Source organism: Lactuca saligna, chromosome 6 (assembly GCF_052625555.1).
Source record: "Lactuca saligna cultivar CGN05327 chromosome 6, ASM5262555v1, whole genome shotgun sequence".
Taxonomy (NCBI): Eukaryota; Viridiplantae; Streptophyta; class Magnoliopsida; order Asterales; family Asteraceae; genus Lactuca; species Lactuca saligna.
Genome location: NC_136422.1, coordinates 151,606,059 through 151,622,474, shown reverse-complemented (window position 1 = coordinate 151,622,474; position 16,416 = coordinate 151,606,059). Strand labels below are relative to the sequence as shown.

The following is a 16,416-nucleotide window of genomic DNA, read 5'->3' as shown; positions in this document are numbered from 1 at the left end:
TATTAATATAATACTTCTAAAAATTTCATATATTTGATAAAATTCAATAATTATATAATTTATATATTTTAATGTATATAATATAGTCACGCCTTGAAAAACATCATTGTTCATCAAGGTTTGTCATGACTTAACTTTTACATTACCGCCAAGTCACGCCTTACGTTATTTAGAACCCTGATTTATATAGAGTTTAATATTTATGGGTAAATAGTAAGAAAAACACTCAGTATACACCAAAATTCTAATTTGACACTGTTTTTTTTTTTATCAAATTTGATACCGTGTTTTCTAATTTGTTATAATTCTGACCACTTGACCGGTCAACCAGATTACATGCTGACGTGGTATGATGACGTGTCAGTTTTGATGACGTAGCATGCAGAAATGATATGCTAACATATCAAAATTGATTTTTTTTACAAGAAACACTAAGTTTTCACTTTTTTCCAATGTTAACACTAAGTTTAATTTTTCTTTCAGTTTTGACATTATGTTTTTTTGGTACAAATTGAACATCATTTATCAAATTTTGTTTAATTTTGATAATTTTTCCATTTGAAACCATAAACATATATTTTTTATTACATGTTAAACTTTATACTTATATTTTTTTCGTTTAAAAACTATATTTTTATTTAAATACAAGTTTTTTTTTCATTCAAAACATAATGTATAAATATGTATTAGTTGTATCACAAGAATCAAACTAACCATAAAAATTTCATGGGTTGCAAACTTGCAATCCAGGTTTTGATCGGTTACACATCTCCAAACCTCCAAACTCATTTTAAAGTTGCGTATTTAATATAAAATACGGTTTTTATATAACTAATATATATTTTTACATAAAATTATGGTTTGAATGTAAAAAAAAATAATAATAATAAAATTAAATTAAAAAAAAAAAGAACTTGTGTTTATACAAAACTATGGTTTTTAATTGAAAAAAACATTTATACGGTTTAAATATATTAAAAAAATATTTATACAGTTTCAAATAGAAAATTGTCAACATTGAACAAAATTGGAAAAAATGATGTTCGATTTGAAACAAAAAAACATAGTGTCAAAATTGAAAGAAAAATTAAACTTAGTGTCAAAGTCGTAAAAACGTGAAAACTTAGTGTTTTTGTGGGAAAAAAATTCAATTTTGACACGTCAGCATATCACGTCATCATGTCACGTAAGCATGTAACCTGGTTAACCGGTCAAGTGGTCAGAATTATAACAAATTGAAAAACACAATGTCAAATTTGAAACAAAAAAACACAGTGTCAAATTAGAATTTTGGTATAAACAAAGTGTTTTTTTTTTTTTTTGCTATTTACCCAATATTTATTTATCGAATTCATATAAAAAAAATTAAATATATACTAAAGACTTGAAGCACGACTAATTTATAAAATATTATAATCAAATATGATCGTGATCTTGATATATTTATTATAAATATAATCTTATTTATTTAATAATTAGTTATAATAAAGTAATAATTAATTTAAATTTATTATATATAAACATTTTATTTATGATAATATAATTTGTAATATATTTGTAATGAAAAAATATAATATATATGTGTCAAAATCTAATTAGCAGAGGGATGTATTTGAGTATATATATATATATATATATATATATATATATATATATATATATATATATATATATATATTATAAAAATGAAATATTCTAAAAATATACTTTTTAAAGTAAATAATAAGATAGAAAATGAAGTAGAGTCGAAAATAAAACACTATTTACCTCTCGGGAAAAAAATAGAGATGGTTGGAGATGGTCTTAGACATTGTTACCCAAGTGGGTTAGGATCAACTTGTCTTAGTTATTGTCTTAAATGTGGTTTAGTTAGTATACATCATAAAAAGTATATGATCAAGTCTTACAACATTAAAAGTATATGCAAATAAGATAAGTAATCTGATATATTGTTACTAACTATCACAACTAATAATAACGAAATCCGATCCGTACTGATCAAGGAAGTGATCATTAAGATTGTAAAATTGATAGTTTCACCTATATTTTTGTATGGTTGCCACCACTTTCGAGAGAAATCGACTTCCTCCTTTCTGAGTCCTTTTACTAAAAGTTTTCATTATTTCATTCGCCTTCTTTGTCGAAGATTTACTACTTTTCTTCTTATTATTCTTTACCCTTCTCTTAGCATGTGATATGGCCAAACACTTGAGTAGGTTGTCCAAACCCACGCAACTCGATTTCCTCTTTTGCTTTTGCTTATTTTGTAGAGGAAGTACCTATCAAATTCCATATTATTAACACCGATCAACAAAGTTTCATGTTTCAATCTTAATACTATTATTAATTATATATGTACACTATATATTACTATAATACAATTTCATATATATGTTCAAAGAGGAATCCATGTATTCAATCATACTAAATTATACGTAATCAGGAAACATATAAGATGGGACAGGAATTACCGGAGCCATAGTTTGTTTGCTGTCAGTGGTAGAATCTACTAGCGGTTTATGATGGTGGGGGGAGGTGGATGATCTTGATTTTGAAGACTCTCGTAGATGTTGAGAGTAGCTAAGAAGCTCGGCTTTTCTATTGTTTCCTACACTGTTCTTTGACTGGTGGATATGGAGATGGTGGTGGTGGTGATGGTGATGATGATGTTCTTGTTTAGTGTCCTTGTTCTTGCTTGTTTTTAATCTTCTTTTTCTCGGTTTCTCCTCGTAAACAGCCACCAAAACAGCCTTTTCTTTGCAACATGTCATCTACAACCACCATTTGTCATCACACAATTAAATTCCACATCAATATATATATATATATATATATATATATATATATATATATATATATATATATATATATATATATATATATATATAGAGAGAGAGAGAGAGAGAGAGAGAGAGAGAGAGAGAGAGATGTTTACCATTTTGGTTGGCATTTTTGTAGGAATGAGGAGAAACAATCAAGATAGAAACTGTTGATATGAGCTATGTTTCACATATACATATAGAGAGAAGGAACAAAATTCTCTTCATAAATAATTTAAATTAATTTTATAATTTATGTATTTTAAATATTAGAACTTTTTTAGGTGTATAGACGCTATTATTTGTGGATATTGATCGCGTGTATAAAATGAGAGATTTATACACAATTGGCCATGCATATATTTTCAAATTTAATTAGATGAAAATGCATTTTATTATCGAGGGAAAAATGATGGTTCACTCTTTACTTATAGCCACATGATAGATTTGCCACAGTTTTTGGGTATGACCTTATTAACTAATTTTAGGTCGTTGTGCTCTTATAACTAGATTATCTGAATTCGTGTAACTAAATATTCTATTTTGGTAAGTATTAATAAAAGTTATCTTTCTTAACCACGTTAAATATTGTATTTTTGTTTTTTCACTAGGATTATCTCTCTTATGTGGAATTGTTTTGAATAGTTCCTTGAAATGATTAAACTCTAACAAAATGAAAACCATATTGTTTGACTGTTTGTAGATAGAAAGAAAATTTGTTAAACCTATAGATGAACAAATAATAATTTTAATTTTTTTAAATACAAATTTAATATTATAAGGGTTGCTGGCCAAGAAGTCAATGCTGTGTCAATTCTTTAGTTTGATCGTTAACCGAAAGGACATGCTTAATCCCATATAATTACAAATATTAACATCCAAATCATTTTTATAATATTAATTAGCATGCTACGTAGATACGACAATATAGTATATGAGTTCATGATTTGACATGCAATATTAAAAAATTGTCTGATCATAACTATGTTTCATTCGGCAATGATTGACATTTTCTTATACAATATCGATGTTCTGAATTTAAATATTATATCTAATTATCTATTTAATTCATGAATACTAATTGATAGAGGGGAAGACAAAAAAAAAAAAAAAAAAAACAGCTATATATGTTTTTACTTGAAAAGCTATTATGTGATGTCTGCCGAAGAAAAATATATGTAAAAGACAAAGAAGAATTAGAATGTTGATGATAATGAAGAAGAAAATGGTCACCACATTACCACAACTCTATGTTAAGATGGACTTGGTGTGTGTCGGTTACCAATAAGGTAAGGCTCATCAGCGACCTCACGAACAATCAACTTACCACGTTATGTTTCCTCTAGAAATTATGCATTCAGAGGTTTTCAGTCTAGTAAAACAATCTTCAATTAAAGGCATCTGATATGTTGTGACCTTCATAGATGATTTCCAGATCTCGCTTTACGTGGGTGTATTTTATGAAGGAAAAGTCGGAGGTGCTAGCAAAGTTTAAAGAATTCAAGACTGTGGCCGAAAGAGAGACTTAAGCATTGTTTGTTTTCTACAAAAGTATTTTTTGAGCACTTTTCCCTTGTGACGAGTAGACGTTTCGCAAGTGCAGGTCTTCTTCCACAAAGTTGAAAAAAAACAAAAGACATTTAACAACTTCCAAAACAAACAACACCTTATACTTGAATAAGGGGACCAATACTTGACATTTGAGTTTGTTGAATACTAGAAGGGAACAAGATTGGTCCTCAACTAACCTATCCTAATATGCCGTGTAAAACCAAATTGTTCACTATTTAAATTAAACTGATGGAAAATTAAAAAAAAAAAAAAAAAAAAAAAAAAAAAAAAATCAAACAATACTAGTTGCGGGTTCGAATCGAGTCGAGTCTTATATGCCAAAAAATATTTAAAACTCGTACAAGTGTATCCAACAAGATCTAATTATATTTTGATATATTTTTACAATTATATCATTACTAATGATGGAGGGGCAGACGGCAACTGCCGACGGTGGTACTGGCGCACCTAAAAGTGATGTCTAATGGTGATCGCTCGGTAACTGTGAGGCTTGGAGATGAAACGTTGCTTTGCCCTCACATAGTTATTGTTATTTTTTTCTTCCTTTCTTTTTTTCCTTTTTTAATTTAAGTTGTATTGTGCTACTTATATTAGATTGGGCTATTAAAATATAAATTATGGGTTATAAAAATATATGTATTTTAGTTGTCTAAAATAATAACGTTAGAAGGAATGGTGTCACAAAAGTTGCACTTCATTTATTGTCACGTAGGCATCATCTCACCGTTTACAACAAAAATGTGGTTTCATACCACACCCAAGGAGTGGTGTCACACTTGTTTTTTTTTAATAAATAAAAATTATTATTGGTTGTGTTCCAAAGGGGTGCTCCCTTCTACGGCCGCAGTGCACCTCCTACTGCAGGGGGGGGGGGGGTCTTGCACACGTGGCACCAAAGTGTGGCAGTGGTTGTACCCCACTCCCTCCGGTCTAAGATAGTTCACTAAATTTATTTAAGAATAGTCATTAATTTTAATTGTATATACCTTGTTGTAAAATTAAAAAAAAATGGTTTAAGCAACCCACCAAAGCTCAACATGAAGTCACCCCAGCGCGCGACAAAATACAGATTGAGAGGAAAAATCGTCACTTAGCAAAAAAATTGTGGAAACACTATCTATGATAGAAATTTACGCTCCATGTCATTTTTAAGACAATTTGCAAGACAAGGGAACTTAATCCAAAATATGTTAATGTCGCCTTAGTTGAAGACGAGGTGATAGAGCCACGATCATATGGGCTAGCTTGTAATAAAAAAGAATAGTTTTGTGCCTTTAAGGAAGGTACGATACTTTGATAACAAACCAAACCTAGGGTTTGGTTCCAAAACCATTTGATGTAAAACTTGTATCATGAAAATGGTTGTATAAGGTTAAATGGAAAAGCAGATGGTTCGATAGATATGTTCAAATAAGGCTGTAAACAAACCGAATAAACATGAATGAGGGCTTGTGTGTGTTCGTACGTTTAAGTAAATCGAACAAACAAACGAACTCGAACAGATAAATGAATGATGTTTCTTGTTCATGTTCGTTCGTTTAACAAATTACATTATTCATGTCCGTTCATTTATGTTCGTGAACATGTTAAACGAACAAACATAAATAAACATAGATAAACAAGTATATATGAACATATATGAATGTAAATGAACATATAATATAGTGATGTAATCAAACACAATTAAACAAATGTACACGAACATAATTGAACGAACGAGACCATTATTCATGTTCGTTCATTTAACTAAACAAGTGAGAATTTGTGTTAATGTTTGTTCACTTATTAAATAAGCAAACATAAACGAACTTTCCGCCGAATGGTTCACGGATAGTCCGTTGAATGTTCGGTTCATTTACAGCCCTAAATTCAAGTACGACTCATATCATTGTGCTTTTCTTGATAATATGGGTTACATTACAAGAAACCTTTAGCCCCGTAGTTAAGTTGACCATGATATGAGATTTTCTTTCCCTATTCGTTAGTAAAGGTTTGAAGGTATGACAAATACACGTTAGCAACGCCATCTATACGATTATCTTGATCGTGTTCAACAATGTCATTCTATACGACTATCTTGATCGTATGATCCATTTGGAGCAGCTTCTCGGTTTTGTAAGAAAGGTACACCCCAATTATTTATGTACACTCAATGAGTCCCTCTGTGATTTAAAGCAATCTCCAAGAGCATGGTTTGTAAAAATTGCAGAATATTTTGAGATCATGGCTACATGATAACTATAGCTAATGCTAGTCTCTTCATGAAAACAAGAGGACACAAAGGGACAAGGATTTTAGTCTACATGGAAAACTTGAACATTATTTGTGAATATGGGAATGATAGAATTTGGTGTTAAAGGAAATATTAACATACAACACCAAATTTCATGCAAGTGTTCAATGCACATGTGATATCCTCATTTTCATGGTCAGAAAAGATATTTTTATTTATACTTATTTTAAAAAACAGAGTATTCTTTATATAGTTGTCCCGTAAAAATATTCCTGAAGAAATGTTTTTCATTGAATATTAAAACTTAGGATGTCATAACTGATACAACAAAACATAAGCATAAATGTAATCATTACTGGCTTACAACATCTAATTGCCTATGTTTCCTCTAATTTTTCACATTTCCAAACATCAAATACCTTTGTTTCGATACATGTGATATATAGAAACTGGGTGGGACAAGTTTGAAAACTTGTTGCGTATATAGGGTTTTAAACCCAAAATAATATAGTTGATATGTTTAATTATCAAACAGTTAATCTGATTACCCATCCCCATTTTCTTCTATTTTTATTCTTAAGGATTTACCCTAAGGATCATCATAATCATCATTGTTGACAATATTGTTTTAGGGATTTCTCTGCAATACATATTAGTAGGTTTTCTTTTATATTCATCCCTAAGGATTTATCCTAAGGATCATCAAAATCATCATTGCTGACAGTACTATTTCAGGGATTTCTCTACTATACATATCAGTAGGAAGTAGAGTACATCAAATGGGCACAAAGTTCATCGCCTACAGGTTATAAACTTGTATGTGTTCCACATGACTGTCTTGAATAGTTCGATTGTCATCATCTATACTCTGTTATATGACTATATCGTTAGTACAATAGTATCAATTCCTACATTGTTAGTACAATAGTACTAGTTCCTACGCCGTTAGTACAATAGTACCAGTTCCTACATTGTTAGTACAATAGTACAATTAATGTTGTCACATCCTATCATTATTTTCATCTCTCATCATATTGTGACATCTTATCATATTAATCTTTCATTACCTTTTACTACCCAATGTATTATAATCATGAAAATACATATACGGTATAAATCGTATAAAAATCATCTTACAATATTCATCTATCACAGAACATTTTTACACATAAGCACATATATCATTTAATTATCTAAATATTTCATATATATATATATATATATATATATATATATATATATATATATATATATATGTGTGTGTGTGTGTGTGTGTGTGTAAGATAAACTTGACTATGCACTCACTTGTTAAAAGTGTAAGACTGGAAAGTTGGGCAGCACTTCGCTTTAGTACTTAGCTTTTCCTTTGATGTAACCTAGGTTTATATCATGAAGTCTTAATCTTATACTTCTGGCAACTAATGACAGTCTAGATTTCTCATTAATCTCAGTGTCTGCGCCAAGATCTATCAAGTCAGGAACAAACATGTATAATTATATCGTAGTTAGGGTCCGTTTAGTATACAAAGTATACTATTTGGAAATCCCACTTTAAACATCTCGTTAAATCCAGCCTATGCATCATTCCGGTAAGTAGACCAATCAGTATAATGATTTGGAATTACTGATAAATCTTATTTATAAATTCATAACAACGATTATGAATATAAATATAAGTTACATTGAAAGCAATATAAATGTAGCTTAACTTACAGAGATTTTCCTGACAAAAAGTCTGGAAATGGCACTGGTAGGACTCTGACCTAATAGCTACTAATGTCGGGCATTTAGGACCCCAGAGCTTCACTAGAATCTTAAAAACTAAAGAGATCTTCCAACAAAATCGAGAGAAAAACGAGACAGAAATATGGGGAGGCACGCCACGCCCTGGCTCTGCTTGGCCGCCATCCTCGTGACACGTGGCGTTCGTCGGCTGGAACAGTGTAGCAGCTTCTAGAAGCGCGTTGCACACTCGGGAAAACTTCAAACATTCGTAACTTCTTCATACAAAATCTATTTTTGACGTTCTTTATATTCACACGTAGCTATCGACGAGATCTACAATTTTCATTTAGACGTCGTCGGCTAATTCTCACTTTATTTTTAATTTATTATTTTAGAGGGCTTAGACTGCTAAACTCCATTTAAAATTCATATATTTATTATATGACATCCATTCTCAACTGTCTTTAGAGGGTTTTGACTTCTCAGTGCATGTGTACAATCAGACCTTCATATTCTTGCGATCCTGCGAAGTACTTGCCACATATAAATCATCAACTGTAAGCACAAAGCTTAAGGAGATCCCCAAGATACCACATATAACATAACATAAGTAAACATTTATGGGTTATCTGCAACCCCGAGACTATCAGTAGTCCCGTTGAGCTAACAGCATGCTCGTAGGGTTATCAGGAACCCCTAGTTAGCTATCAGTAGCCTCAGTCACATATAATTATCATATCATAACATAACATAGCAGCTAGACCTAACTGGCCATCATAATATAGTTAGCCTACCATATAGGTAAGAGTAAGTGAGGCAACTCACCTGATACTGATGACACAAAAAATCTAGCACCCGAACTACCGGATCTAGACTCTGTTTTGTCAACAAAATAATTAATCTTAATTAATAATTAAGGTCCAAAACAACTAACGAGTCCAAAATCCACGACTACACCTACTAAGGGCAAAAGGACCATTTTTCCTTTCCCTTGGTCCCAAAACCCCAAACTTTGACCAAAGGTCAATGTAACATCCAAAATCCCGGGTATATTATTTTAATATTGTATTTTTGGAATTTGTGAAGGAACTCGGCGAGTTGATGCTTAGACTCGCTGAGTAGGGTTGGGTTGATCATCCGGGTTCGCGTTGGACTCGGCGAGTCCACGCTGTTTAATGAAACCCTAATCCTCCGGGGTTGGAGCCTATTTAAAGGCCCTTATGGCTGTCCATTGCGGCTACCACACCCCAGAGAGAGTCTTAGATCGCTTGTGAGGAGAAGAGAGGCCATTATTGATCAATTGTTGGTAAAATTTGAAGGAAAAGGTGACCAAGGCAAAGAAGGCTGAAGGAAGTGCAAATCTAGTGTCTTCAGAGATTAAAGGCTTCATATTAAGGTATTCCTTCGGAACTTCTCCAATTTTGGGTGTTGATTCATAGAGTTTAGGTTTTTAAATCCTTTAGAAGAAGAATATGTAGGGTATTTAGTCCCCTCTCGAGAGTGTGCTTTGGATCTGGACTCAAAGGGGTCCAGAGACTTCAACCCATGAAGCTTTATGAGCCTTTTTGGGGTGATTGGACTTAGGTTGCCATTATTGGGAATAAATCACCATTTGATGCCATTATGTATGTATATATATATATAAGCATCAAGTTCCGAGCTTTACATGATTATATTGCTTAGGAAGGACAGATCTATGGATTTGAGGAATAGATCTAACCTCAGGAGGTCAATGGAACTTGTGCATGGCATGTACTCGCCGAGTTGTTTTTGGGAATCGGCGAGTTGAGTCGGGGTAGCCCCGCGATTCTTACCTGGGGACTCATCAAGTAAAGGGAGGGACTCGACGTGTTAAATGGGACTAAAGAGTTAAGTGGTCACAGGTGGACTCACCGAGTTGCCCAAGTGCACTCGTCGATTCGGGTCAAAGTTTGACCGTTGACTTTGGTTGACTTTTAGGGTTTGGTCAACAACGAGGGATTTTGAGCCAAAAGAGGGGTAAAATGGTCTTTCACCCTTCTGAGGATACTTAGAGAAAGTAGAGTCTAGTTCTGAGAGTTATATTTATGAGAATATTACTTTATGTGTTTAGGCGGAGGCTAGATCGTATTTCTACCGAGTTAGTGATTTACCGAGATATCAGAGGTGAGTCTTCTCACTATACTGTACCTGGAAGGGTACTTATGTGTGACCGGAAGGTCTGATATGCTATAAGATATATGCATTGTATGTGATTAGTTACACGTTTTGTATGTGCTATGTATGTTATGCTTGTTATGGGCCGGAAGGCATTATGTTATGGGTCGGAAGGCATTATGATGTAGACCGGAAGGTCAGGGAGTTTTGGACCGGAAGGTCGACACGGGTAGGACCGGAAGGTTTACCGGGTTGGGACGGAAGTACCCTGAGACACATGGACCGGAAGGTCATGGCCTGGAAGGGCGTATATGTGTATGTGGTATTTGGGGAACTCACTAAGCATTTATGCTTACAGTTGTTGTGTTATGTGTTTCAGGTATTAGCGAGGACCGTGGGAAAGCGTCGGCATGATCTATACTTACTGATGGAAGATTTATTTTATGATCTTGGGATGTATTTTACATGATGACATTTGCTAAACGTGAGATTTGAGAATATTGAATGATTGTTATGTTGTTTTAAAAATGAAAAAATGTTTTGAAAATTTCACGTTGTTACAAGTTGGAATCAGAGCCTTTATTTGAGGGATTTGGGTGCACCTTCGGTCGTAACTGAACTCAAACCTAGGATTTGAGAACAAAAGTCCAATAATAAAAGCATTAAATTTTACAAGAGGGTTTGAGATAACCAAAGAAGGAGCATTGTGTACGGTCAGCCAGCGCCCGAACGGTAAAATCCCCAAAATACCCTTATAATATGTGTTATGAGATATGCTATGATATGTTATGCATGCTAGAGTAGACTAGGTATTCATATTAGGACTAGAGTCGCCTGATTTGTGATGCCTTAGTCTAGGAGAATCCTACTGCTATGAGATGCCTTGAGAGCGAGTAGGTAGCCAATGCATAGCAAAAATAGAGTACTTGCATTCCGGAATCCAAGGAGGAGGACTTGGGGTGAATGTTGATGCGGTGTAATCAGTAGTATAGGGCCCGTACTACTAAAGACACCGGATCAGTGAGCAGCCCAAGTAAGAATCCTTTGGGTATTGGAGGCCGAGTAGGGTTGCGTTATCGAGTGCGAGTATGCTCGATCGAGTCTTTGATATTTTTATGTTGTATTTCAGAGGCATCATGGTTGGGACACGCCACAGACCTGAGGCGAGCGGTGTGAGTGACGAGGAGCTTCGTCAGATGATCCACGATAAGGTGGCTGCGGCGATCAGGGTCGAGATTCCGGAGATGTTTGGGTCTATCAAGACCACACTGTTGGAGACTTTTGATGAGCGGTACACCACGGTGACTGAGGCCACAACCATTGCAGCTACAGCAGCTGTGGCTGTTGCCATACCTCAAAGAGGTGACTTGTTGTTTGTAACGACCCAAAATGTAAGACCAAAATTTTCTTTAATAAATCATTACTTAAAGTAACATCATCATTCCAAAACATAATATGAGTATAAGTTTTCAAAACATATGTTCGTTATCAGAGTAAACATCCCCAGGCTGTCTAATCTATGGTGTGTGCCATGCAATCACCCCGAGCTCTTTCCTCCGCTACCGGAAGTACCTGAAATCAAAACTGAAAACCGTAAGCACGAAGCTTAGTGAGTTCCCCACCCTACCACATACCATGCATAACCACATACTGCACATACTGGGCCACGCCCCCTACCTCGGGCCTCGCCCGCTACAACGGCCCCGCCGCTCCAGGCCCCGCCTGGCTTCGAGCCCCGCTCGGATACAGATCTGTTTTACTTAGGTCTCGCCTGTCACAGGGCCTCGCCCGTCAACAAATAATAACACATAAACATTTCATAACACATAACTAACACATGTAACTGGTTCTGTCCTAAGGCCTCGCCTTTCCTGGGCGTTGCCCATGTCCTGCTACTGAGGAGTCATGGAACCCCACCCATGCTCCTAATGGTAGTGAGGTACGGGCCTAGCCTACTCTCACTCCTGTTCTAATTCGGGCCTCGCCCCTAATCTGCTACTAGTGAGATATGGAACCCCATCCACACTCTGCTATTGGTGAGATACGGGACCTCGCCCACACTCACCTCCCTACCAGGTACATACATGTATCACACAGACAACAAGTATAAACTATCATATATAAACAATTCCTTGGGCGCCCGCCCGCTATTACTGGACCTCGTACTGCAACCAATGCTAGCATACTGTGCCTAGGGCTAACCCCCAGGTCTTCTACTCATAACTACATGGGCCGGCATTGTGGCCTTAGACCCATTCACACAAAGGGAAACTCACCTGAACTGGCTGAACTTGCTGATGATCTCACTAGTTGCTTCCCGACAACTCACGGAACTCCTGCTCCCCTTGCTCCCCGAACTACCAATATCAATGCAACACTGAGTCTAACTGACCCCCGAAAGACAATCAAGTCCACCCTGGTCCAAAGTCAAAGTCCTGGTCAAAGTCAACCTTCCAGGTCAACCCTACTCGCCGAGTCACCCTACTGACTCGCCGAGTTCAAAATGATCAGATTCCTTTCATTCGCGACTCGACTCGCCGAGTCAGTCCATGACTCGCCGAGTCTACCGATTTCTGAGTCCAGACCTGTTCAACTCACTGAGTCTCCACCCGACTCACTGATTCGAGTCACAACTTGAAGGGTTTGGGGTTTCGCGACCTGACTCGCTGAGTCCAAGAACAGACTCGCCGAGTCCAAGGCAATCTTCATACGACTCGACGAGTTGTTCATCCCACTCGTCGAGTTTCTCCAAAACTTCATGCTACTCGCCGAGTCCACTCAAAGGACTCGTCGAGTCCCTTCAGATCTCCTTACATGCAGAGGATTTTTGAGTCATGCATGGACTCCAAACTATAGATCCACCCTTCCCAAGCCTATTCCACACGTAAAGTTGCAAACTTTACGTGTAGAGAAGGAGATCTAGGCAAGATACGCCATTAACTAGGGTGTAAGGCCAAGGGACTTCAAAACGACTCAATGGTTGATACTTTATGCTTCTCCAGGCCCTAAAACACTTGAATCTGAAGTAGCAACTCCAGATCCGGCTTCTAACCCAAAATAATAACATTATGGCAAAAGAGCCCCAAGAACCACACATAGATCTAGGTGCAAAAAGGGTCCAGGAACTAGTTTATTACCTCCAAGTGCTCAGAATGAACTCACAATCCCAAATCTATAGCTCCTTCTTGCTCCTCCAAGTTCCTTCTTCCTTTTCCAAGCTTTAATGCACCTTCCAAGGCTCAACTAGGAGATATGACGGCTAGGGTTTGATATCCAGGGCTAAAGAGGCAGTAAGGAACCCTAGGAAGAAGATTAAGACATTTATATAGGCCCCAAGTCCCGAATTTAGGGTTTTCCACGCACAGACCAGACTCGCCGAGTCACCTTGACCAACTCGCCGAGTCGGTCGCTTACACCTCGACCCGGATCCTGCTCGGACTCGCCGAGTCCCTCCTTGGACTTGCCGAGTCGGCCCTTAAATTAGGGCTTTTCTTTCCCTTCTTGGCCTTTGAAACTTTGGGTGTTACATTGTTGTTCCGGGAGTTCAGCAACACAAAGCCACCCGAGTTTGATGGGACGCAGGATCCAATCGCTGCGATGAGATGGATTGCTAACATTGAGGGATGCTTCTATATGTGTTCATGTCCAGAGCATCTGAGGGTACGGTTCGCTTTGAACCAGCTTCGCTTAGGAGCGAAGGATTGGTGGAAGTTCGTGACAGCGAACTTCACTCTTGTAGAGATTTCAGCAGTGACCTGGGAGAGGTTCACCACCATGTTCAGAGACGAGTATGTTCCCCCGGTGGAAAGGGAACGGCTAGTTCAGTAGTTCTTGACCCTCAAGCAGGGTAATGATTCGGTTACTGTGCTCACCCGGAAGTTTCATGAGAGGGCGATGTTCTGCCATGAGCAAGTGTCTTCTGAGCAGGCACGGATGAGCCGGTATTTGGGTATTCTGAGGAAGGACATTCGGGAGTTCGTTTCGAACTCAACGTTCCGGACATTTGCTGAGCCCCAGGCAAATGCCCAGAAAAGGGAGATTGAGTTGGAGACTCAGGCCAGGGAGGAGGCCGAGTCTCGGAGGATGGATCGACGGCTGGCTCAGTCTCATCCAGCAGCCAAGCAGACCAAGTCCGCCGATTCGAGGACGGGAGGCCAGAAGGGCCGCACTTGCGGGAAGTGCGGCAAGGGTCATGAGGGGGCCTGTCAATCGGGTGCTTGCTACAAATATGGCAAGGAGGGGCATATCGCCAGGGATTGCCCCAAAGGATTTATGGTTTGCTTCCATCGCAACCAGACCGGCCATCGGAAGGTCGAGTGTCCTCAGCTACACCAGGGATCTGCGCCTGCTGATAGGGTTACTGGGATTCGACCGGAGAAGGCCGAGGCTCCGAAGGCTCGTGGGAGAGCTTTCCAGTTGACTGCGGAGGAGGTCCATGCGGCGCCCGATGTAGTGGCTGGTATGTATTCTTTCGTGTATTTACTTTCTTATTGAGATATTGTGCTTATATTATAATATGCATAGGTACTTTTCATGTGAATTCTGTACCTGCCTTGGTATTATTTGACTCGGGTGCGAGTCGGTCTTTTGTATCTTTGGCTTTTAGTCAGCACATCAGTATTAGTCTGGAGGTGATGAGTCGACCCCTGAGGGTTTCCATAGCTGATGAGAGAGCGGTGTATGCCACCAAGGTGATGCGAGGATGTGTGCTCGAGATTTTTGGCGTCAAGTTCCCGATTGATCTAGTTCCTATCACGATGGGAGGTGTCTGTGTCATCATGGACATGGACTGGTTGAGTAAGTTTGGAGTGGTTATTGACTGCGAGAGACAGCTGGTGACCATACGAGATCCTATTGGGGGAGTTCTTATTGTGTACGGCGACGGTACGCGTCCTGGGTTGGCGTTTTGTTCGGCTGCCAGGGCGAGGCAGAGTTTGCAGCAAGGTTGTCGTGGGTTTGTAGCTTATGTGATGGACACACGAGTAGCCGCGGGGAGGCCAAGTTCGATTGATGAGGTCCCAATAGTGTGCGAGTTTCCGGATGTTTTCCCCGAGGAACTGTCGGGCGTGCCTCCGGAAAGACAAGCGGAGTTCCGTATCGATTTGGTTCCGGGAGCAGCACCTATCACCAAGGCGCCTTATCGCCTCGTGCCGCCAGAGATGCAAGAGTTATCCTCGCAGCTTCAGGAGCTGTTGGGAAAGGGTTTTATTCGACCGATTAGCTCACCTTGGGGAGCGCCAATCCTTTTTGTCAAGAAGAAGGATGGTTCACACCGGATGTGTATTGATTACCGGGAGTTGAACAAGTTGACGGTCAAGAACCGGTATCCGTTACCGAGGATCGATGACCTGTTCGATCAGTTGCAGGGGGCATCTTGGTTCTCCAAGATAGACTTGAGGTCAGGTTATCATCAGATGAGGGTTCGGGATGATCATATCCAGAAGACTGCATTCAGAACTCATTATAGGCATTACGAGTTTGTGGTGATGCCTTTTGGGCTCACCAATGCCCTAGTTGCGTTCATGGATCTCATGAACAGGGTGTGCAAGCCGATGCTGGATCGGTCGATGATCGTATTCATTGATGATATTTTGGTATATTCAAGGTCTAGAGTGCAGCATGAGGAGCATTTGAGGGAGATCCTTGGAGTTCTGAGATCGGAGAGGTTGTATGCCAAATTCTCCAAGTGTGAGTTTTGGTTACGAGAGGTTCAATTCTTGGGACATCTCGTCAACCAGAATGGGATATTGTTCGATCCAGCTAAGATTGAGGCGGTCATGAGGTGGGAGGTGCCGAGATCGCCCACCGAGATCAGGAGCTTTCTGGGATTGGCCGGCTACTATCGGATATTTATTAGGGATTTCTCCAAGATCGTCGTGCCACTTACCAAGATGACCCGGAAGGGTGTTGCATTTTCATGGGGTCCGGAGC

At 38.1% G+C, this 16,416-nt stretch overlaps 1 protein-coding gene across 1 annotated transcript; it reads right to left on the bottom strand.

The window, feature by feature from the left end:
* Window positions 1-1,884: 1,884 nt before the first annotated feature.
* LOC145003203 (uncharacterized) lies at window positions 1,885-2,981 on the bottom strand. Its single transcript, XM_078962331.1, has 3 exons — window positions 2,936-2,981; window positions 2,472-2,771; window positions 1,885-2,279 (listed from the first exon to the last, which is right to left on the bottom strand). Exons 1-3 carry the CDS (start codon window positions 2,948-2,950, stop codon window positions 2,037-2,039), a joined length of 558 nt encoding a protein of 185 aa, XP_078818457.1. The 5' UTR covers window positions 2,951-2,981; the 3' UTR covers window positions 1,885-2,036.
* Window positions 2,982-16,416: the final 13,435 nt, after the last annotated feature.